The sequence below is a fragment of the Pelodiscus sinensis genome, chromosome 10 (assembly GCF_049634645.1).
Source record: "Pelodiscus sinensis isolate JC-2024 chromosome 10, ASM4963464v1, whole genome shotgun sequence".
In the NCBI taxonomy this organism is placed as follows: domain Eukaryota; kingdom Metazoa; phylum Chordata; order Testudines; family Trionychidae; genus Pelodiscus; species Pelodiscus sinensis.
The window spans coordinates 55,092,786-55,115,717 of record NC_134720.1 but is presented as its reverse complement, the minus strand read 5'-3'; the positions used below and the strand labels follow the sequence as shown (position 1 = coordinate 55,115,717).

Below are 22,932 nucleotides of genomic sequence, written 5' to 3'. Positions count from 1 at the left end.
ACGGTAAAATGTGATGGGCCGGGCATATAGTGCGGCTCACTTGACATGGTCAGGCTATGAGAAGAATGGAAGACATGTTGTGATTGCTGCAGTCTGAGGGGGGAAGGATCATGGGGATTATGGCAGAGCAGAGTTTTCAGAAGATGATGTAAGTGAACGTAAGAGGTTCATAATGGTCAATAGAGCAGTGACTTCAGTGTTCATAACTCGACTGTACTGCTTTATCTCTCATGATAAAAACTAGAGTTATGAAGTGGCCAACCACAGGCAGCAAACATCTCTCCACACCACCTCCCCGAAAAGCAAATACTGTATAGAACCATATTGTGTTAAATGTAAACTACTCAAAAAGGGGGGGGGGGGGGATTGACAAGGCAACAGATCTGTACTGCTTGGATTTAAATTAAGATGTTTAAGGGAACATTTTTCTTCTAGATAGTAAAGTTTCAGAGCTGCTGTTATGTCAAGTTCCAGATGTAAACTTTGAAAACTCATTTTCATTCCTGAGGTGTTTGTAACACTGAGGTTCTACTGTAACTTGTCAGTAGCAGGCTCTCAATATTTTGGAACAGGCTTTGAAGAAATGATCACATGCACTAAGCCAGTTTTTAATATATTGGAATTTATGTTCTTTTGGAGTTAGTCTATTCTTGTGTACACTATAGTCAACTTAATAAAACTGCATTTATAGTGAAGGAAATTCCCAGTTTTCCCATGTAATTCATCATGCAAATAATTTAGGTTCTAGATGGACCTTTCTGCTAACAATGAAGCTTTTCTTCTGCAGAAAATATAACTTCAAAATGAAAGGCCTCTACTGGAGTGTCTTTGTGGTTATATTTATTTGGGATTAATCTGTGTTTCAATATTTGAGTTCCTTACTATATTTTTATGTGCAAAAGATTTTTTTTAAGTGTATGTTTGTTGCAGAAGGCTTTCCAAAGCATTGAGTATGTAGAGTATCTGATTTAACATACAGTTTTTGTAAATGTATTTTACTTGTTAGCATTAAACAGACATGCAAAGGAAGTGAATTCCACATTAACATGTGTCTCCGTTGAGAGTTTCTCAAAAAACCCTTACTTATGTTATGGAAGATGATTAAAGCCACTGACCAGAAGGCAAAAAGAAAGGACTAAGTACATGGAAATAAAATCAGATATTGCACATAAAAGAAAACAAGAAGCATGAATGATACCTTCTTGGATAACAGATGAACACACATAGTGATTTCTCTTAATCCAATAACATTATAGAAGTGGAGAAGATAAAATGTAATTAGTAAAATCAAGTTCTTGTGAAGATTTTTAGACCCAGCTCTCAGAGGTGGGGACCCAGTCTTCTTACTTGGCTTCACAGTATCTGACATGTTCTGGCACTACATGTATACATAGTTTAACAAAAATAAATATTAGAAGAAGGTGAGCATCTTTTGGGAATTCTAGCATTGCAAGTTTTTTTCTCTGACTATAAATGGTGACATTAAATATGATTGGTTGCAATCGTCTCTGTAATAGTAGAAAAATTTGCTGTGAAGTGTCAGATGTTTGAGTTTTGAGTTTGTATTTTAAGGTGACTTTATTTACATGTGGACATAACCTGGATTACTGCAATTTGCTTCTGACACACAAATTTGCATGGGGATTGGTGAATAAAGCAAATTTTTTCCCCCCTAGATTAATGTACTTCAATCTAAGAGGCGATCAGAGATCTTAAAATCGGTAAGTTTTGTACATTTCATATATAAAAAGTCTGACAATCTAAAATGTATATAAAAAATTGAGACTGCAAGTTGTTACCCTCTGATCAAAGACCTATGTAAAATGAATTTCTTCATTGGTTTCTGTGTGACAAAACCCCCCTCACAACTGACATGTAGGCTGGTGGTAGCAAGAAAGGCCACGTGAACTACACTCTATCAACATGCCAATACTGCAATTGGAGGTGGGATTGTAGCTCATGTAGACGCACCACTGCTAATGTAAGTTTAGCTAGTGCAACTATCAATAGCAATGAAGACCAGTGTCCCTCAAGTGGGGGTGGCTGCCAGGATCTGGCTGAGCCAGTGTGCCCCAAAATATTTTAAATGCAGAGGCATGGTGCAGGGAGTGTGCATGTAGCTGATAGTGTTAACCAATAAGCAGCCGCTTATCTGTTAATTGGTTCACTGACTACACTATTCCATCCCTAGATGCAAGAAGCCCTGGGGAGTGTGTGACAAAGTAGGAGTGTGACTGTATCGTGTTGAGGAGAGTGTGAGTGCGCCTGAGTACGAGAGTGCCCTGTCTCTTTAGAAAGCGCTTTGGTTCAGGGCCTGAACGCTGGTTTTACTCCCGGTCTGAGGAAGTGGGTTGTGCCCAGAAAGCTCATGCTGCTGTGTATTAGTTAGTCTCTGAGGTGCCACAGGGCTGCTCGTTGTGTTTAACATACTAACATGGCTGCCCCTCTGAGACTCTTCAGTGTTGGGCACAAGCAGCTGTCTCCAGACCCAGAGAAGCAGAGGCACTCATAGAATCCCTGGTCCTGTCAGCCTGTCCCAGTGGAAGCTGGGAACAGGGGGGAGGAAATGAGGGGATACCTCACTGTTGGCCCCCTGCGCAGCAGGCAGGAGGGCGCTCCCAGTGCTCTGAGGAGGAGGGGGACAGGAGCAGTGGCAGCTGCACAAGCCAGTGGAGCAGGGGGAAGAGCAGCACCCCTACTCCAGAGAAGTCACATGGCTTGGCTGATTCTCTAGCTGCCTCCTGCAGTGCTCATCCCTTCCCCTCTGCTCTAGATGCTGCTGCTCTGCCTGCCTGACACCTCCGTCAGCAGCAGGTCCGGTAGGAATTGGGCATCTCCTGTGTAGGGTGTCCCCTTTGGCAGGCTGTCCTGGGCTGCTGCTCAGATTGCCCACTCACCCATAGGGCTGACCTTGCCCCCCCAGCAGCTTGGAGCCAGGTGAGAGGCATCTCTCCCTGCCTGCCAAGGGAGCTGTGGTGAGACAGGGCTGGAGGAGGGGCCTGCATGGCCCTGGATCGTGTGCTTACTGGGGACTTGGGTGAAGAGCCAATGCTTGGGCTTCAATGCAGGTTTTACAGATGTGCCCTGGAACTGTGGATATGTCTTTGTTGTGCTGCCCTGTGCCAAGATCCACATCCCCACGTTTTCCCTGTGCTGGCTAGAGTCAGGTGTGCCAGGGCTGTCCCCCGAGCTGCACTCACAACTCTGGCCGCAGTGTAGACATGCACTTAGGTGCCATCCCCTTCCGACATATGGGAGGAGTGAATCACTAGGGCTTGTACTGCTATGGTGCACGCTGTATGTGCTTTGTAATGAAATTTGAGTACAGGAAACCCCTGGGATGCGACCGCCCGAGTTGACCCACCGCACTCACAACCCTTTTTGTAAGTGCAGAAGGGGCCAAACTCCCAACATACGTCCTTGGTGTGCGTTTACGCCGGCGCATGCCGCCTGTCGTAAATGAGGGTTCGAGTTACGAAACCCCTCCTCCCCGCGACTTGCGACACTTCCCCAGGAACTGATCGCGTTGCAAGGGGGACCGCCTCTAGTTCACCCTCCAGTCCTTTCAATAAGGCACCATTTGAAGGCTGCATTCACTTAAAATATTAATAGCTTCTAGGTGTCTCTCTCGTTCCTTTAAAATAGCACATTTTTACATGAAAACAGAGGGGCCATTTTAAGCTAATATACAGTACATTCCTCCACATCCTTTTTTCATGAGATTGTACAGCCCACTTAAACTGAGGGGTTTTCCCTGTGCCATTTGGAATACTGGAAATCTTTCTCTCCTTTTTAATTCCTCACTGGTTTCTTCTCTTGTTTTTGGTGAGTCTTTTTGGAAGTCCAGGAAGCAGACTCTGAGCAATTTCAGCTGTAATTATCCAAGCTATGAATTCTTAACCAACCAATTCTGTACCTTCCAGCTGGTTTCTTAGGTGTTTGAACTGCATAGTTTTTAACAAAAGTTATAAACTATTTGACCAAAACATGACCTCACCTGTCAATCAGGTTGTACAGGTTAATTGCAGTAACATATTTATGAAAGATTTGACTTGGTGGGGTGATTCTTTTCTATCTTGACCCTTGTATAGTCATTTACTAGAAGGCAAAGTGACCCCAAAGCAGGTATAGGCCACTAACTAGTCAGAATAGTAGCATTTACAGCCACCTTGCACTCACTTTCTACTTGTGCATCTCCACGAGGTGCAGGGTAGTGGAGAGTTAAGGCCTACGCTTCAAGCTTGTTTGCAAAGCTAATTCAGTGCAAGTTATGTGTGAGAGATCTGATAATTCTCCATTTAAAACTCCTTTCTAATGTACACTTTTGTTCTGTCTTCCTTCTAGATGCTGTCCTTTATGTCTGCCCATCTGACCTTCTTTCATCAAGGCTATGATCTGTTTAGTGAGCTTAAGCCATATATGAATGATCTCGGAGCACAGGTATGTTACAATACAGTTCCTGAATTAAAATGTACATCCTAATGGGCATTTGGAAAAACTAATGAAGAGAAATTTGCACGTACCAGAGTCATCGTACATGTATTCAGTGAAAGTGGGAACTTTGGGGGATAGCCATGATGAAGGCATATTTTCAGCATGAACATCATACATTTAAAAATGTATCACTAATTAAATGCAAAAAAAGTTAATGCAGCATTAAGGCTACACATAAAAATACATTTTATATTTCTTTGAATTTTTCAGATTTCCTAAAGCAAAATTAATTTGTCTATAGTCCACGTATGTAGTAAAATCTGTCCCTATTTTGTTGTGTATGCTGGTATGTATACGCTATAAATATACAGGTTATGCAATGTGTCAGTCAATAATGCTGCTGGAAATTTAAAAGATATACTTTGAACTTCAAAACGATTTAATTTGAATAACATTTGCCTTGTTGTTGCTGTGCTGGTTAGAGTGTCACAAATAATAGGTGAAACAGTTCAGTGTAATACTTTATGCTAAACAGTCATTTCTACCTTGTATTTTGCTGTGATGCTCTGAATACCTTTCCCTGACCTGAAGAAAGCTATGAGTAAGCTTTAAAGCTTTTCTTTCACCAACAGAAGATGGTCCAAGAAAATATATTGTCTTACCTACCTTGTTTCTCTTCTTTTAATAATTAAGGTCAAATTGATTTCTGGTATCAACTCCTCCTGAAGATTTCTTTTAGATATTTCTCTCTCTGTTTGTATGAGACCCACCCAAACAGGGGAATTGACTACAGTTGAATGAAAAGAAACCACTTACACTGACATATTCATAAAGCACTGCCAAATGGACAGGGCACACGCACACACCCACACTTGCTACAATAAGTGGTTTGTGGTTGGGAGTGCCACACGCACGTATGTTTGTGTTTGCAAGCCACTACTACAGATGCATTGCACTGGTATTAAAAGTGACTTGCAGCAGAGTGCCTTCAGATGGTTTCAAACATGTACACAAGAGGTTTGCAGCTGTGGTGATTCAGGAAAAAAGTATAAGATCTGCTCTGATAAAATACAACTGTTTCTCCCAATCTCTGCATTAGGGTTGTTTTAGATCAGGGGTAGGCGATCATTTTTCGTGGAGAGATGCTCTAGGAATTTGGAAAGTGGTCAAGGGCTGCACTCTTCTATGATATTTAATGGTGGAAGTGTAGGGTCTAGGATGGAGGTTTGGTGCAGAAAGGAGTTTGGGGTGCGGGATTGGTGTACAGGAGGGTATGTGGGGTCTGGGAGGGATTTGGGTTAAGGAGGGGGTTGTGACCTGAGGCAAGGTATTAGGAAGTGGAGGGGGTGCAGGAGAAGTTTTGGATCTGGAGGAGGGGTGGGTGCAAGGTCTGGGAGGAGATTGTGACGTGGGAGGCAGAGGGTTTGGTTTGTATCCTGAAGCAGGGAGATGGCGTGCTGGAGGGGATGAGGTGCTAGGTGCAAGCTCCAGTTAGGAGGTGCTTATATAAAGTGTGGTCACAGATGACCCCTTGGTGATGCTTCCTGAAGTGCTGACAAGGCCACTGCCACTCGCCTTCCTGCTCTCTGGGGTCTTTCACTCCCTTGTCCTGCTGGGCCAGCTCCCTGCTTTCCCCCAGCCCAGGCACAGAGCTGAGGTCTGTGCTTTTGTCTCTGATGTTAAGGTAATCTCTCTTTTCTGTTGTGCGGAACGTTGAGTTTCCAAGAGAGTTACACGGGCGCTATAATTTACACTGATGGCAGCCCAGCCATTGGACCGTCAAAGGAAGGTGTGCTGTGGCATTCACGATGGGCAGGGATTCATTAGGTTCTGCAGAAGACATTACCACTGGGTCAGCAGCCTTCAGCACGTAGCTTGTAGGGGTAATTCACCGGTGGGCCGTGAGACAGTTGCTTATATTGCACATCGACAGGCACGGCCCCTCACAGCTCTTGGGGGGCCTCAGTTGGACGTTCCCAGCCAGTGGGAGCTGTGGGGAGTGACTTTTTTGAACAAATACCTTTCAGCGCTTTCATCAGCTTGCCACCGAGCCTACTGCTAACGGTGGACATCTTATCAAACCCGTGTAGGAAAAGCCAGGGTCACGGAGCTGTAGGGCTGGATTTAGTACTGCAGCCCTCTTCCACTGTGTGCTGGCAAGACGACGGGCTGGCTTCTGATTGTGAGGCCAGTTTTGTGCCAGCCCTGCTCCTGTGAAGCTTGCAGCAGCTGAAGGCCTGTTCTAGACACAGCCAGGTAGTCGAGGTACCCAAGAATAGCTGGCTTGAAGCATGCTCTGGGTACCCACTGTCTAGTGTGTGCAGGAGCGTTAGCCTAGGGGACAGGGACAGCACGACTCTGCCTCCTGGGGACATGGCCAGTCTCCAGGCCTTGTACGTTGCCATTGTAGTAGCAATGAGCCAGGCAGGGCATAGCTGTTAATTTATGCCCTGGCTTTCCCAGCGAGGGATCGTGTAGGTCAGATCCTGTGCCCCTCTCCGCGCACTGACACGTATAGCTCGCTACCCCAGTTCTGAAGTAGGGCAATGGCTGTCACAGAGTTACCTGGTTTCACTGGGAGTCTCCCAGAATCAGGCTCTGTCTCCCACAGGCTTCCAAATCCAAACTTAGCCACCTAAAATTGCCCAAAGTCCAGTGGCACAGCAGAGCTAAGGCAGGATCCCTGCCCTGGCCCTGTGTCACTTGTGGGAGCAGCCGGCTTGTCCCTGCAGCTCCCGGGGAAGGAGGCCGGGGATCTCTTGCACTGCCCCCAGCCTGAGCGCCAATGCTGCAGCTGCCATTGGCCAGGAGCTGCAGCCAATGGTATCTGTGAGGGCAGTGTCTGCAGGTGAAGGCAGTGTGCAGAGGCCCAGGGCCTCCGAGATGTGCCAGCTGTGCCTCCCACCAGGAGCTGCCTGTGGTAAGTGCCATCCAACTGCTGCTTGCAACCCTCACTCCTGCCCCAGCCCTGAGTCCCTTCCCGGAGCCAGAACCCTGCACCCCAGCCCCACACCCTAAATCCCCTCCTGCGCCCCAACTCCCTGCTAGAGCCTGCACCCCCTCATCTGCCCCAATCTCCTGCTCCACCTCTGGGCCCTCGGTCTGCTCCCAACCCCCTTGCCCCAATCCTGAGCCACCTCCAGTACCCTAACTCCCTCCCAGACTTTGCACCCCTTGAATCCTCCTGTACACCAGGCTCAGCCTGGAGCACCCTGTTATACATACTCTGAATCCCTGAGCCCCAGCCTAGAGCCCACGATCCCACCAAACCCCTGCCCCAGCCCTGTGAACGGGTGGGGCAGAATGAGCGACCAAGAGGGGGATGGAGTGAGTGGGGCAGGGCCTCAGGAAGGCACAGCTTGGGGTGGGGAAGGGAATTTGGATTTGTGTGACTAGACTAGATGGTGGGGCAGGCCTAGCTGTCACATGCAGAACTGCTGGTATATCAGCCCATTTAGTGCCAACTCCATTAGTTCTCAAGCCATAACTACTACTTTATTGGCATCACATTCAGTGCTCTTGTAACAATGTTGGGGCTGAAGGAATGTAATAGGGCTTGGGGTAAAAGGACCAAATTACTGCACTTAATTGTTACAGGATGCTGAAAAAGGCTAAAGTTTGCCACAGTATACAAAATATCAGTGCAGATTGTGTCCTATCAAACAATCTCCGTCTGCTTCATCCCCCATATCCGAATACCCAGAGACCTCTCCTAAGTAATTCTGATTAAAAGCACTGACATCAGTAACAGGATTATCATAATTGCACTGATACTTTATTGCAAGACAAGTTTTAAATAGTGACATTTTTAATCTCAAGACATGCTGAATTGTTTTAATGACTATCTCCTGTACGCCATGTTGGTGCAGCAGTGAGTTCTGTACACCCCCTTGGAAGCTGCAGACAGCCTGACTAGCAATAGAACCCGGTCTCATTTAATGCTGCTTCAGGGAGAACTTGGGAGCTGGGTAGATGAGAGAGCTCCCCTGGGCCCTCGACTTCTTTTCTTTGTGGGGGGAAAGACACCAACCTCCCTTCTGTCTGGCTTTCTCTGCTAATGCCGCTGCTGCTGAATGGACTGTCAGCCAGCAAGAGCAGCTAAAGCATGAGTCATTCCTTTCGTTGCACATGTCATCAGTGCAGTGTACCAGTCGCATATCCCTGGCACCATGCTATTCTTGGAAACGTTTTCTTTACAGCCTAAAGGAAATGTGCACCTATCACAGAGCTTTTGTCAGAAAAATGTCTTGCTAATTCGGAATGATAGTAAAAAGCTTTAAATGGGACTTCAGTTGATTGTAAAGGTAAAGCTCTTTGAGCAAGGAAGTGACTTTCCTGTGTAGATAAGACAAAAGTCATGCAATGTCTAGACGTAATGTATTTTTTTAATGTGCATTATAAAGTCTGAAGAGCCAAATTTCTTTTTCTCTTTACAGCTGGATCGGTTGGGTGTAGATGCTGCAAAGGAGAAGAGAGATATGGAGCAAAAACACTCCACTATTCAACAAAAGGTACCGGAAGGCATGTGAAATAGAAACTGCACACATTTTGTACATCTTTTTGGTGCATCTCTGGAACAGGGCATCACTGTATTAGAACTGCATTGTCCTTGCAGTGCAGTAAAATAGAACCACAGGACACTAAATGGAGCGAGAAAGGTTTGCAGACATTCAGATTGTGTTGCCAAAACAAGGTCACAATATTTCGTGTGCTAGCTAAAATATCAGTTTCACTGTTCTGCTGAATGAATATATTTGAATGCTGAGAGAGCTGGCTCTGAATATGGTATTTTTGAGTCTTCATTGCCATGAAGTTAACCTCTTGTTTGCTGTGACTGTTGTGCAAAATCTATAGAAAGGGCATCTTCCATATGGCCTTCTGCATGTATTTCCTATTTACTTTCTTCCTGAATTGTACTTGTATTTGGCCCCAGTGTTTCAGGATTGAGTGTTTGTGTCGCCTTGTAGACAAAAAGTTTAAAAACCTGCGGAGAAGCTTGGCTTATGTTCCTTATTTAAAGGTATGTGAATGTGAAAGCAAAAAAAGGATATATCCAAATTTGTCAATAAAGAAAGTGCATGTTGGGAAGATTCAGCCATTTCAAGTTGAACAAAACCTCTTCAGTGGCATGGATAGCTATGAAGATCTGAGTCAATATTCATTTTTCTATTGTAATACTGGAATTCAATACAAAGAACATTCAGTTGCAAAATGAAGTTGGGAATAGGGTAGAGGTTCTATTTTGGGGGAAAGCTATAGCTGGAAAGTAATAGGCTGTTAGAGAATTTGGCATAAGGGTAAGCCGACTCTTAGATTACATACTATCAATAGGCCACTGAAGGAATAAATTCCGTGACTTGTTATTATGAGCTATAATGATTGCTGTAGGCCTCTTGTCCTCCATTGATTTTGTTTTTCCCTTAAACACTGCATAAGGCTGCGTTACGGGTAAACTGTTTCTAATAGGCTGAGTGTTCGTTATGGAGCTTTTGTAACGAAATCCAGGCTTTGTGAAAACCTGATCAGTTAGAACTTTAAAGCCACTTACTGGAGCTTCCTCCTTGTTGCTGCTCAAGTACCGCTCATGAGTTAGGGTAGCAGACAGTATGGAAATAATTTCATTAATCAAGTTGCCTGTAATCAATGATCTTAGCTGCTTCATAATGTTATACCAATTACACTGATTTCCAGGGCATTTCCAGATGCCAGTTGTGGTGGTGCTTTTGCTGTTTGGAAACGCTTTCTGCTTTAGGTCCTGTTTCTGTTGGTCCTCATCTCATCAGTCAAGATTGCCCCATGTGCTGTGATGAGAGTCCCTAAATTCATAATTCTGGAGCTTGAGGGAAGACCATTTTTGGTGGAACGTTTATCTTGAATTGCAGCTGCCAGTGCTTTCCTTGTGTCTCCCCTCTTCAGGTCCTTCCACCTTCCTATGTACCAAGTTTCAGCCTCTTGCCTCCCAGGGCCTCCACAGCTCTCAACTGGCTCAAAGCCTGATCTTGCTGCTTTTCTTCTCATTGCCATGTCACTATGCCTAGGATGCCAGCCTTGCTGTCCCATTTCTTCCCTTTGCCAATTCCCATCACCTGCCTTCTTCCTTGCTTCCCCATAGGCACGAGCCCTCGCAATGTTGGTGAGCCAAGCACGCCCCTCCCCTCCAGTAGTCACATCCCTCCTAAAGGTTCGCTTATTCCCACAGACCAGTAGCCCTCAGTAAAAAGTGCGTGCGCATGTGCATGCACGTAATTGAAAGTTTTTGACTTGACATCCTATTTAGATCTTTCTGGGTCTGTCTCTGTTCTTTGGATTCTTGCTCATGTCCATTCCATGCTGCGCGTGCACCATTGCTGGAGACTTTTCCCTCAGTAGTAAACTTTTGGGTTGGCTCTAGCACCCTTTGGTGCAGCATGCTTATGCATTGGTATAAGCCCCAGCCCCCTTCTAAGTTCCTTTTTCCTGGCCGTGATGGTTGCTAGAACAACTCCTGCTTTGGCAAGGCACTTTACAGTAGTTTCTTCTCTGCTTATTAGGTTTAGTCTTGGTATCATAGAACACTAGAATTGAAGGGACATTGAGAGGTCATTGAGTCCAGTCCCTTGCCCTTCAGTCCCCTGCCCTCATGGCAGGCCCAAGCACCATCTAGATCAGGGGTGGCAAACCCGCAGGCTGTTCAAAGAAAAAATTATGGCTCCCGCACTCAGAGCTCTTAAAGGGGCAGCGTGTTTGTCTGAAAGACACAGAGCTGGAGTCGTGGTGTCCCGTGCAGACTTAAAAATGGCTGCCTTAAAAGGTCAGTGCCTGCTCTGCTCTTAAAAGGGCGGTGGCCGGGTGTGTATGTATGTGGTTTCTTTTTTTTTTTTTTGGCTCAACTTTTTTTGGCTCTTTGCGCTGTATTCACCACTATTTAGGCTCTTCGTCTCTAGCAGGTTGGCCACCCCAATCTAGATAATCCCTGACAGGTGTCTATCTAACCTGCTTTTAAGTATCTCCAGAGATAGAGATTCTACTGCCCCCCTAAGCAATTTATTCCAGTGTGTAATCACCCTGACAGGCAGGAAGTTTTTTCTAATGTCCAACCTAAACCTCCCTTGCTGCAATTTAAGCCCATTGCTGCTTGTCCTATTCTCAGAGGCCAAGGAGAATAATTTTTCCCCCTCCTCCTCGTGACCCCCTTTTAGATATCTAAAAATGGCTATCATGTCTCCCCTCAGTCTTCTCCTTTCCAAACTAAACAAGCCCAGTTCTTTCATTCTCCCTTATCCACAAAACTAGTTATCCTATCAAAGAAAGCTATCAGATTGGTTTAACACGATTTCTTCTTTACAAATCCATACTGGCGGTTATCTGTTACCTTATTTTCTTCCAGATATTTGCAGATGATTTCCTTAATTACTTGCTCCATCATCTTTCCTGGCACAGAAGCTAAATTGACTGGTCTGTAGTTTCCTGGGTTGTTCTTCTTTCCCTTTTTAGAGATGGGCACTAGATTTGCCCTTTTCCAGTCTTCTGGAATCTCTCCTGTCTTCTATGATTTTCCAAAGATGATAGCTAGAGGCTCAGATACCTCCTCTCTCCGCTCTTTGAGTATTCTAGGATGCATTTCATCGGGCCCTGTTGACTTGCAGACATCTAACTTTTCTAAGTACCCCATTCCCACTAGCATTCACTATGTCAGGCATTCCTTCATCATCAGGCTTCTTGGTGAAGACTGAAACAAAGAAGTCGTTAAGCAACTCTGCCATTTCCAAATTTCCGGTTACTGTTTCTCCCTCCTCTCTGAGCAATGGGCCTACCCCGTTAAGTCTTCTTGTTACCCTTTATGTCTCTAGCTAGTTTGAGCTTGTTTTCTGCCTTTGACTTTCTAATCTTGCCCCTGCATTCCTGTATTGTTTGCTTATATTCATCCTTTGTACTTTGTCTTAGTTTTCACTCTTTATATGACTCCTTTTTGATTTTTAGATCATGCAAGATTTGCTGGTTAAGCCAATGTCATTTTTTGCCATACTTTCTATCTTTTCTGTGCAGCAGAATAGCTTGCTTTTGGGCCTTTTATAATGTCCCTTTGAAAAACTGCCAACTCTCTTCATTTGTTTTTCTCCTGGAACCTTACCTGCTAGCTCTCTGAACTTACCAAACTCTGCCTTCCTGTCTCCATTTTGCTGTTCCCCCTTCCACCATTCCTTAGAATCATGAACTCTGTGATTTCATGATCACTTTTACCCAAGCTTACTTCCACTTTCAAATTCTCAACCAGCTCCTCCCTATTTGTTAAAACCAGATCTAGAATTGCTTCCCCGCCCCCAGTAGGTTTTTCAGTCTTCTGAAATAAAAAAATTGTCTTCAATGCAGTCCAGGAACTTATTGGATAGTCTGTGCCCTGCTGGTTTAGTTTTCCAACAGGTGTCTGGATAGTTGAAGGCCCCCATCACCACCAATTCTTGTGCTTTGGATGATTTTGTGAGTTGTTTAGAAAAAGCCTCATCCATCTCTTCTACCTGTGTAGGTGGTCTGTAGTAGACCCCTAGCATGACCTCACCCTTGTTTTTTACTCCTTTTAACCTAACCCAGAGACTCTCAACACATCTGTTTCCTACATCCATCTCTACCTCAGTCCATTTTTAATATTCAAGGCAACACCTCCCTTTTTCCCCCATCTATCCTTCCTGAGTAAGCTGGACCCTTCTATACCAATATTCTAATCGTGTAATTATTGTGAATAATACTAGTCTGGATCATTGAAACCCCTTTTTCTGTCTTTTGGGGCAAGCCTATACCTGTTTGAGAGACCTATAGTCCAGCTGTCTGACGTGTCTGGAAGAGGCTTGTGTAGACGAATGCTCTCAAGCTTGCATGAAGAAGGACAGAGGCTAGATTGTCTAGCCTAATAGAAGTGTCTCTTACGCTGGCTTCCTAGTGAAGCTGCTTAGATTTGGCACTGAGAACTTGGGCATTAAGTGCTCTTCCAATACCACCATGCAACCTTCAACCCTGGGGGCCTTTGCCGCCACCAAGGACTTATTATTTCTCGTACCACCAACACCAGTGGGACAACTGCCAATGAGCGTGGGCAGGAAAGAGCATGGTGCTCCCAGCTCCTCCTTGGTACTGGAAACTTTGATACCTTCCAGGGGCAAGCCAACTCCACTTTCTTCTACCATTGTCCCCGGTCTGGCATTGGTTCCTGGACCCTCGACACTGAATGGCACAAGCGAAATGTACCACTTTCCTGCGGTCACTTTGGGAGCACTCCTTGCCTGAGTCTGAGGTGGAGCCCTACACCCATCCCGAGAACCGCCACTGGTACCAGTCTTTTGTCAGGGCCCGGTACCATGTGTTTCTCACTTGGCAAGATGGACAGTGGCCTATGCAGTGGCTATTCTGGAACCCGTGGGGTTTTCCCCTGGTACTGGGTCCATCTCCTCACTGGTCCTACTCAGTTGCTTCCAAGAGGAGGGCCACTGCACTGCTCCATTCAGCTCTGGATCCTGACTCCAGTGCGGAACCCAGTGCTGATACACAGCACATGGGGCCCACTGAGGATAGTTGAGGCCGAAGAGGGGGAAGAAGGCTCCCTCCCGCCCCTGTTCCAGGCCTCTTCTGCCTCCTGACTCCCAGTCGAGATGTCTCTAGACCCAGTGGCTCTCTGCCACAAAATGACGTCAGAGCCCATGAGCAGCTACCCTGTGGCTGGAGCTCGAAGGGCTCAAGGAGTTGTCAATCAATGAAGCTGTAGGACACTACAGCTGGAACAGCAACATCTAAGGCGGGCATGGGAAACCAAGGCTACTGGGTGGTGCACTAACCATGACCCCAAAATAAGATTAAGTACATGAATATATGGCGCGCTGCCTGTGTCAAAAGAAAAAAGTAATCACTCCTATATTCATAGAACTGTCCTCAACTCCCAGATACTCCAAAAGAAATGTTTACACTTTACACTATCAAATCCCTGTCCGGCCTCTTCCCCACCGCCTCTCCCTCCCAGCGCTTCTGGAGCACAATGAATCGCCGGTTCACGCCCCGTCCCCCTCTCCCTCCCTGAGCTCCAGAGGTGCTGGAAGGGAGGGGCCCCCAGTGAGTGAGAGGTATGGGGAAAGAGGGCAGAGGGGGGATATGTGGGCCACATGTGGAACTCTATGGGCTGCATGCAGCCTGCGGGCCACAGGTTGCTCACCACTGATCTAAGGGGTCCCTAACCATTAACAGGGCTGTAATGGGTGCAGTCAGAGCCCTGTGGCAGAACCTGTCTTCTCTCCCTGCCACTTCACAGAGGGCAGAGAAGAGATACTATGGGCCAACCAAAGGGGATGGGATGGGTATCTGTACTCTCCCTCCCTCCTGGGCCCCTATTTGTATCTGTTGCCAGTCTAGGGGATGAGCAGTGCTAAGCAAGTGCTACTCCCAAACTGGGTGCAAAGATACTTGATCTGTTTGGGAGAAACATCTATTCAACAGCCTGTGGGACTCCTCGCCCAAATGTAAAGACTTTGTGACTCAAGGCAGAAATCCTCTTCTTTAAGTACATCAGAAGCAAGAAGCCAGCTAAACAACCAGAGAAGCCACTGGACGATCAGGTTGCTAAAGGAGCACTCAAAGATGATAAGGTCATTGCGGAAAAACTATACGATTGATTGTTTCGGTCTTCATGGCTGAGGATGTTTGGGAGATTCCCAACCTGAGCCATTCTTTTGAGGTGACAGATTTGCTGAATTGTCCCGGATTGAGGTGCCATTAGAGGAGATTTTGGAACAAATTGATAAACTGAACAGCAACAAGTCACCGGGACCAGACGGCTTTCATCCAAGAGTTCTGAAAGAACTCAAGTGGGAAATTGCGCAACTCTTAACTACGGAGAGTATGAGAGCCAGCCCAATGGATACCACTAAGGAAAAGTCACCAGCAATATTGCACACAGTGCTTGCATGCTTAACGGGGAATGGGCAAGAGCAACCCATAGCAAAGAACAGTAACGGAAGGTCCGTAACCAGGGGCAAGCTCTTAAGGGAAAGAATTGTCTGTATATGTAGTAATAATAGTAATTAAATAACTCATTTCTCCACTGGTTCAACAAAGACTTGGTTTAGTTGATCTTCAGTGTGGTGAAAGTTGTATCTTGTAATTCTGGCTTTTCCTGAGAGGTTGCTGTAAACGTGGTGTAGCTGAGTTTGATTTGCTGGACTGTCTGATTTTTTTTTTTTTTTTTAAAAGGTAAGATGCTCTCTGTTAAGTTATTGCTTAGTTTATTGACTGTAGTATGCACATGAACCTGACAGGGATGCTGCAGCCAATCCATATGTATAAAAATGAACTTTTCTCTCCGATGATTGGATACACCGTGGCTGGTGGAATTAGATAACACCAAGTATATTCCAGGGTCCTTTTTGCTATACGTCCACAGAGGGAAAACCAAGTATTTTAAAGGCCAAAAGGGGAATAAGCAGCCTTCAGTGAATAGTATTGTCAGTCTAATGTGAGTCTGCCAGAGCTCTTGTTTACTTAGAAGTCTGATGCAGCCATAAAATTAGGAATCACTCAGTTAATCCTTTCAAGGCCATAATGACTTTTGGTTTTATGACATAGCTTGTGTTACGCTGTGAACACAGACAATAGTTTGGTAAAAGATGCTTGAACTGTGTTCAAAGTATGTTTTTCATTGCGTTCAAAACTCTTCCTCCATGTAAAGTGACCACCTAGAGTAATGCTCAGGAGGCAGCTGGATTGAGGGGAGATGGATGAGAAAAATGATCAGTCTAATCCAGCCAAGGTGAGAGGCCAGATGCTGCCATGTCTATAGGCCAGGAGTAGATTCCTTCCGCGGTTGCTGGAGCACAAGCATTCTGGCCCTTTGCTACTGACCTCTCAATCCTCTAGAACAGAACTGTTGGTGGAAAAATAAGAGTTACTGCTTGGTACTAAAACGGGGATAAGAAAACCTTGTGTTGTCCCAGCTTTTGCTAACGTCTCAAATTCTTTTGGGTTTTGCCAAAATAGTTCAAATTTGTGAACTTCTACCTGTATTTTAAACCTGTGTTGGTTTGGTTTTTTCCAATGATGATTCAGTTTCAAAACCACAGATTTCGTTCTGTGATGCTGCATTGTGTGAGGGGAATACAAGGTCTTCTCAAAAGCTGGGTTTGCACAATGGATCTTGAATATTGAGTATGCACTGTTCTGTGCTCATGTTTCTTCCCCCCTCTCCGGCTCTGCTTTTGTCTCACACTTTATTTGATGATCATTCATTAATTGGAGTTTTTTTTCCCGATCCTTTTTCACAGTTTCACTTAAGCAAAATACAGATCTTACATTTGAACATTGAGTGCCTTCAGAGTCAGTCAAAATGATCATTCTTCTTTTCTCTAGACTTGAATGAAGGTCTTATAACAAATTACTAATTTTGGATATTACAAGAAAGATATAGAACTGCAATTGCTGAAGAATAGAATTATTTACAATAGTGACAAGAAAATTCTTAAAATAAAAGTGTAAAAAATACATGCTGCATAGTAAGCTATAAGACAAGTCCAGGGCATTGGAAAGGCAACATTTTTTTTCAAGAATTTCTGAGAAATATGGTCATGTATGTAACATTGTCAAGTTTAGTAAGACGTACTGTGATGTTGCACAGGCACTGGTTTTTATTTTTCTTCCAGGGTGCTCCATTCCGCCTCTTCCTTATGACTCTTTCCCACCCTTGCACAGCCTCTTCCAGCCCCGTTCCATGCTTGCTCCTCCCCTTCCTACTTCTGCTCCAACTCTTCCCCTGAGATTCCCGCTGCTCGTTTTACTCTGAAGTTCCCTAAGTCATCACCTCCCCCAGTTGCCGAATGGCTGAACAGCTGAGGTTTGCAGAGAACCTCTCCCCCCTTTTGATGGGTGCTTGAGCCGCTAAGCTGTGACCTACTAAATTAGTGACATGCTAAAGGTGCCTTGGGGTAACTTCACTTTCAAAGATAAGAAAAAGAAGATGATACTGTATATTTTAATTGTTTGGCTTGCTGCTTCTACATGCCACTCCCTCTGTTGTTGGCAAATCTCGAGGAATGAATGAATACCAAAGTAGAAAATTTAGTTTGAATTAGAAATATAATGGTGTAGCACCTTGGTTTTGTCTGTGTTGGTTAGCTGAAACATCATTTCTGTTTAAATGAAACTTAATGTGGAAAGAAGCTTTTAACAGTCTTGAGCAAGTATGTTTGTTTAAAAACATAAAATTCTAAATCATGTGAAATGACTGGGTTTATTTCCTATAGAGTTCTCTGGAAAGAGCTAGAAGTATTTTTCCCCTTTGATTATTTTTGTGATTCATTAAACTTTTTTTCCATATGCCAGGATAAAAATACATTATAATAATATGACTGCCTTGTCCCTCTTGTTAATATTCTGAAATACAAAGATGCTAAAGACCATACTCGGTTTACCAGTTTTTTTCAACAATTATTCTGCTGCTGTGGAAAATTTGCTCCCCATCAGAATTCCACCAGTGTAGAACAGTGGGAGACCTTTAATTGTTTGGCTTTCCCTTCTGGTTTGAGCTTTGACTCATATGTAATGATCTGCGGTAAAGTACAAACATTAAAACACTTAGTCAGTTGTGAGTTGCATGTAGTTAGGAAAATATGAAAATACTCTGTGCAGCTTGATGGAGAGAGGCTGCTAGTCAGTTGAGCTAAGATCAGCAATGTTGTCCATGCTTGAAGAGAAAATCATAGTTTAAGTCAACTTCAGTTGAAACGGGAGCTGCATGATGAGACATTCACACAAGGCTACAAAGAAAACTTAAATTTGTGGATCATGTTTCTTTTAACAAGGCAACTGCAGCGTCAGAAATAATTTTGTGAACTTAACACAGAATGTGATGATCACAAGGCACTCTTGCTTGGGCAAAAGGAATCTGGGGAATAGACCCGTTTTCCTCAGATAAGAAATCATTAAGGAGACTAAGATGCAAATCTTTAGCAGGTTTCATTATGTTTGGGAGTTGGTAAGTGTGAAAGAGAAATTAATAATAAAATAATTATAATAATAATTAATAATAAAACATTAATTGACTTAAATGCATTTTGATCTTTTTGAAAGGTCACAATATGGGAAAAGAAATTCTGAAAATAGTTTGTAAAACACTTGTCTTTTAAAATATCTGTAATGTTTGCATTCTTATAGTATATTGAAATGGTACTGTAATATTTATACTGAGTATGCATTTTGATATTCAGTTTTTGTAATATTTAGCATTTCTGAATTAGAGACTAGGTACCAAAGTAGTTAGGCTTATGAAGTGTTGAGGAATAAAGAAAAGTATCTGAATTTTAGGTTTTATGAGCACTTGGTTATAAACTGTTATGTTTTTGTGTTGTTTGTAACATATAAGCCTATACAATTACTAGTGACTGCTAACATTGAAATGATAGCTTTTACTTTTATAGTGACTGCCTCCTGTCAGATTCTGAATGATTAGCCAATATTAATGTTCTGACTGTGATATAGTTACCTCTTTAAAAAATTGGGAATGGCTGATGATATTCTGTGTGTAAGATCTGTGTGACCATTTTATTGAGTAACATACTATCCCGGGTGAAGGTACATGCAATCTTCATTGCCTGCAGCCATTCATTAAAGGCTGTAGTAAGGTGTAGCCACGCTATTATCCTGCTTGGCTGATACTTTACAGGAGTGGAGAACCTAGGGCCCCGAAGGTGGATGTGGCCCCTGGCTTGCCTGGATCTGGCCCCCGAGGCTCAGGGCCCCTCTAGGGATGTTAAATATCAGTTAATTGAATAGTCGATTAACCTCCCAAATTCTTATGATTAGTCGACTATTCTGTAGTCCCTGGGGGTTGGGCTGGCAGCCAGTGTGCTCTAGCCTCACTCCCGAGGAGCTCCCTGCCTCTCTGTGCTGCTGCCTTTGTATCAGGGGCAACAGTGTGGGATGCCAGGCGGGAGCTGGTTCATGAAGGGAGTCAGTTTAAAAACCAGCTCCCCTCACGGGTACCCTGCCTGTTGCCCTGTGCTATTGCCTTGGATACAGAGGCAGCAGTGCAGGGTGGCAGCAGCCTCGGTCCTGGCGGGGCGTGTGGAAGCTGAGCTTCTGGACCTGGCGCAAGCCGGAACTGAGCCAGGCTGCCGGCCTGCTTGGCTCCTAAAACTCTTCAAATGCAGAGCTACGGTGGGGGTAGGTCCTGGACCCAGTGCAAGCCAGGACCGAGCCAGGCTGCTGGCCAGGCTGCTAAAAAAAATTACTGGTGGGGGGAGAGAGAAAGTGTGGTTAGGCCTAAATTGGAGTATTGTGTTCAGTTCTGGGTACCGCATTTCAAGAAAGAAAGCCCCACAAGGGCTAATCTACCAACACTTTCTGTATTGCTTATAATTATATCAGATGTGGAGAAATTGGAGAGGGTCCAGAGAAGAGCAACAAGAATGATGAAAGGTCTAGAGAACATGAGCTATGAGGGAAGGCTGAAGGAATTAGGTTTGTTTAGTTTAGAAAAGAGAAGATTGAGGGGGGACATGATAGCTGTTTTCAGATATCTAAAAGGGTGTCATAAGGAGAAGGGAGAAAACGTGTTCAACTTGGCCTCTGAGGATAGAACAAGAAGCAATGGGCTTAAACTGCAGCAAGGGAGGTTTAGGTTGGACATTAGGAAAAAGTTCCTAACTGTCAGGGTGGTCAGACACTGGAATAAATTGCCCAGGGAGGTTGTGGAATCTCCATCTCTGGAGATATTTAAGAGCAGGTTGGACAGACACCAGTCAGGGATGGTCTTGACGGTGCTTGGTCCTGCCATGAGGGCAGGGGACTGGACTCGATGACCTCTCGAGGTCCCTTCCAGTCCTAGTATTCTGTGATTAACCAATAAGCTATTGCTCCCACTGTTTTTGTAATTCAATGTCAAACAAGGCTGGAGCTTGGCTGTGGCTGTTTTGCTGCAGATTGTGGTGCCAGAGAGAGGGCAATAGAGTATCTCCAGGATGTGATCAGCTATTACAGTCTTCAGGGAGGCTGAGAAGGGCGCGTCTCTGGAGGAGGTGCAGATCTGTAAGCGGGATGCACAGTCACTGTTGGCTCATTTCATATTCGTGGAGATGCAGAGACCTGTTCCTTGCCCTAAGAACCGCTAGATCTTCATGGCATGGACGTGGCTACAGCCTGCCAGGGGTTTTCATGCACACAGAGTGACATTGTGTACATACATGCACTGAGAAACCTTCACTTGTAGCCCAAAGGATAAGAAATCTATTTAGGGCTTGGCTAAATGGGCAAACCTAGGAAAGCTAAACTGAATTTACTTTTAAAGTAGTTTATACTGCATGAAACCACTGTGTGGTCAAGACTATTGAGAATTCAAGTGACCTTAATTCAACATTATTTGAACTCACTTTGTAAATGAATTAAATAAACTGAGGGCCTTTCTGCTACAACATTTAGTTCTCAGTTGGGGTTTGAAGCTACCCTACGCAACATGGCTGTGTGGACAAGTGCTAAGTTTTAGCCTTTTGGCACGCTGAGGGGCATTAGGCGAGGAAAGGGTGACAAACTTGCACAGAGACTTTTCACAGAGAGCAAGGTCAGACCCGACTCATTGTTTGCAGTTGTTTACAGTTAATGGGGCATCTCCATGTAACTCTCTGATTTGAGCTGTGCTCCACAAGGGCTAATCTACCAACACTTTCTGTATTGCTTATAACTATATCAGATGTGTGTTACTAGGGTACAACCACCCAGCATGGAGACAGTTACACTGATCTAAAGATGCTTGCTGAAGCCTGGCTTATTCATTGAAATGTGGATGAATAAGCTACTAGGGATGTAAGCGACTAGTTGAGTAGTCAACTACCTCATAAGCACTACTCAACTACCCCCCTCCCCGCCCTCTTCTGTAACAGAGGCAGCAAGGAGGAGGCAGGAGCCGGTGCCCCTCCAGCACTTAAAAGTCAGTTCCCCCCAGGACCATCTCTGCAGTGCAGGGGGCAAGGCAAGGGAGGCAGAGCTGCAGCTGTCCTGGAGCTGGTGTGAGCTGGGACTGCTCAGTCCTGCTGTGGCTCTGGACTGCAGCAGCGGTAGCGCCCCGCATCCCCATGGACGAATCGAGTTGTTGATTAGCTAATTAACAGGTACTTAACATCCCTACTTTGAGAGCCGCACTTCAGCTGTAAAAGAGCTCCATGTGGTCCATGAGCTGTGGCTTGGCCACACCTGGCATACAACCTTACTAGCGCAATGGATGGAGGATAAACATTAATATTTTACACTTAGCTGCTCTGTGGACTTCAGACATAGCTGCCCTATTGAGCTGGTATGGCAGGAGAAGGTGCTATAGCTGCACAATGGCTTCCCTCGTTTATCTCCAACCAGAGGCTGAGAGGAGGACAGCTGCTTCTATCTGAGTCTCCCTCTTCAGTATCCACGCAAACCATTTAGAGAGGTGAGGCATCTGGGTTCTTGTTGCTAGTAATAGATTGAGGAGACTCGGAGGTCTCTTTCCTTTTCCAAAAAGTCAGTGAACATCTGCACCAGGATGTTGCAGTGTCTACCGGTAATGAATTCCTGGATGAAGAGCAGCTAGCTCACATCAGTACAAGCAAGGCTGAAGGGCTGATGGTCAGCAGAGGGAAAAAAACTTCTTCCCTTTCAAATGAAGGTGCATTTTATGTTGTTGCAGAAATGGTTTGGGGACGTGCTCTGCTTATTCTGAAATCCATTGGCTGTAACTTTGACGGCTGTGCCCATCTTTTTGTTTGGTGGACCCTATGAATTATTTGTCTTGTGCTCTGGATGTTCAGCTTCCATTAGCTTTGTGTTTTCGGCAAGGTTGAGGAGGGAAAGTCCTATCGGCTTGTTAGCCAGATATTGCTTTCCTTAGCTCACTGTGTTTTCTGTCTTGTACACTTATTGAATAATCTCTCTTAATAGCGAGTGAGTCCCAAGGGCAGCTTGGAGAATGAATTTCTCAGCTATCTGTTGTATTTGGATGCTGATTTACTAGTCATTTTATTGGGGGTTAGTGTTCATATCCCTTAGACATCTTTGAAAAAGCTCACCTTATTAATGAAATACACAATTCAGATGTACTCGAAGCAGAGGGATAATAAAAGAAATAGGATCTTGGGTGGGGCTTCTGTGCAAAGCAGAAGTATCTTGTGTTGTAGCTGTGAAATAGTGTCCAATAACAACATGGTGATTACTACAATTTCTGATTAATTGCACCTTTCTGAAAATATACTCACTGCAGGCGTTATTACGATGTCACTCTCTTACATCAAGACAGTGATTGCTCTGCTCTTAACATTACAGAAGTTTTCATATTTCCTTTTAGTTTATGATTTTCAGTTTCTTGGCTTTGTTTCCCCTTGCCCATTGCAGATGTGCAGGTTACAGAGCTATAGAATGCTGCTCTTTTCCACCAGTGTCTGAATTGTGGCTGGTAAAATTCCCTGGCTCTTATTAATTACACAAAGCAATTATGAGGGCAGGGGACTGGACTCGATCTCTCAAGGTCCCTTC

At 44.7% G+C, this 22,932-nt stretch overlaps 1 protein-coding gene across 7 annotated transcripts in view; it reads left to right on the top strand.

Moving 5' to 3' along the window:
- Positions 1–22,932, top strand: part of ACAP2 (ArfGAP with coiled-coil, ankyrin repeat and PH domains 2) — a 109,893-nt gene that overhangs the window by 42,845 nt on the left and 44,116 nt on the right. For all 7 annotated transcript variants that reach the window (XM_075938311.1, XM_075938313.1, XM_075938310.1 and 4 more), the window contains exons 7-9: positions 1,677–1,721; positions 4,345–4,440; positions 8,871–8,945. In XM_075938311.1, the coding sequence (XP_075794426.1) occupies positions 1,677–1,721; positions 4,345–4,440; positions 8,871–8,945 (216 nt within the window). The remainder of the gene's footprint in view (positions 1–1,676; positions 1,722–4,344; positions 4,441–8,870; positions 8,946–22,932) is intronic.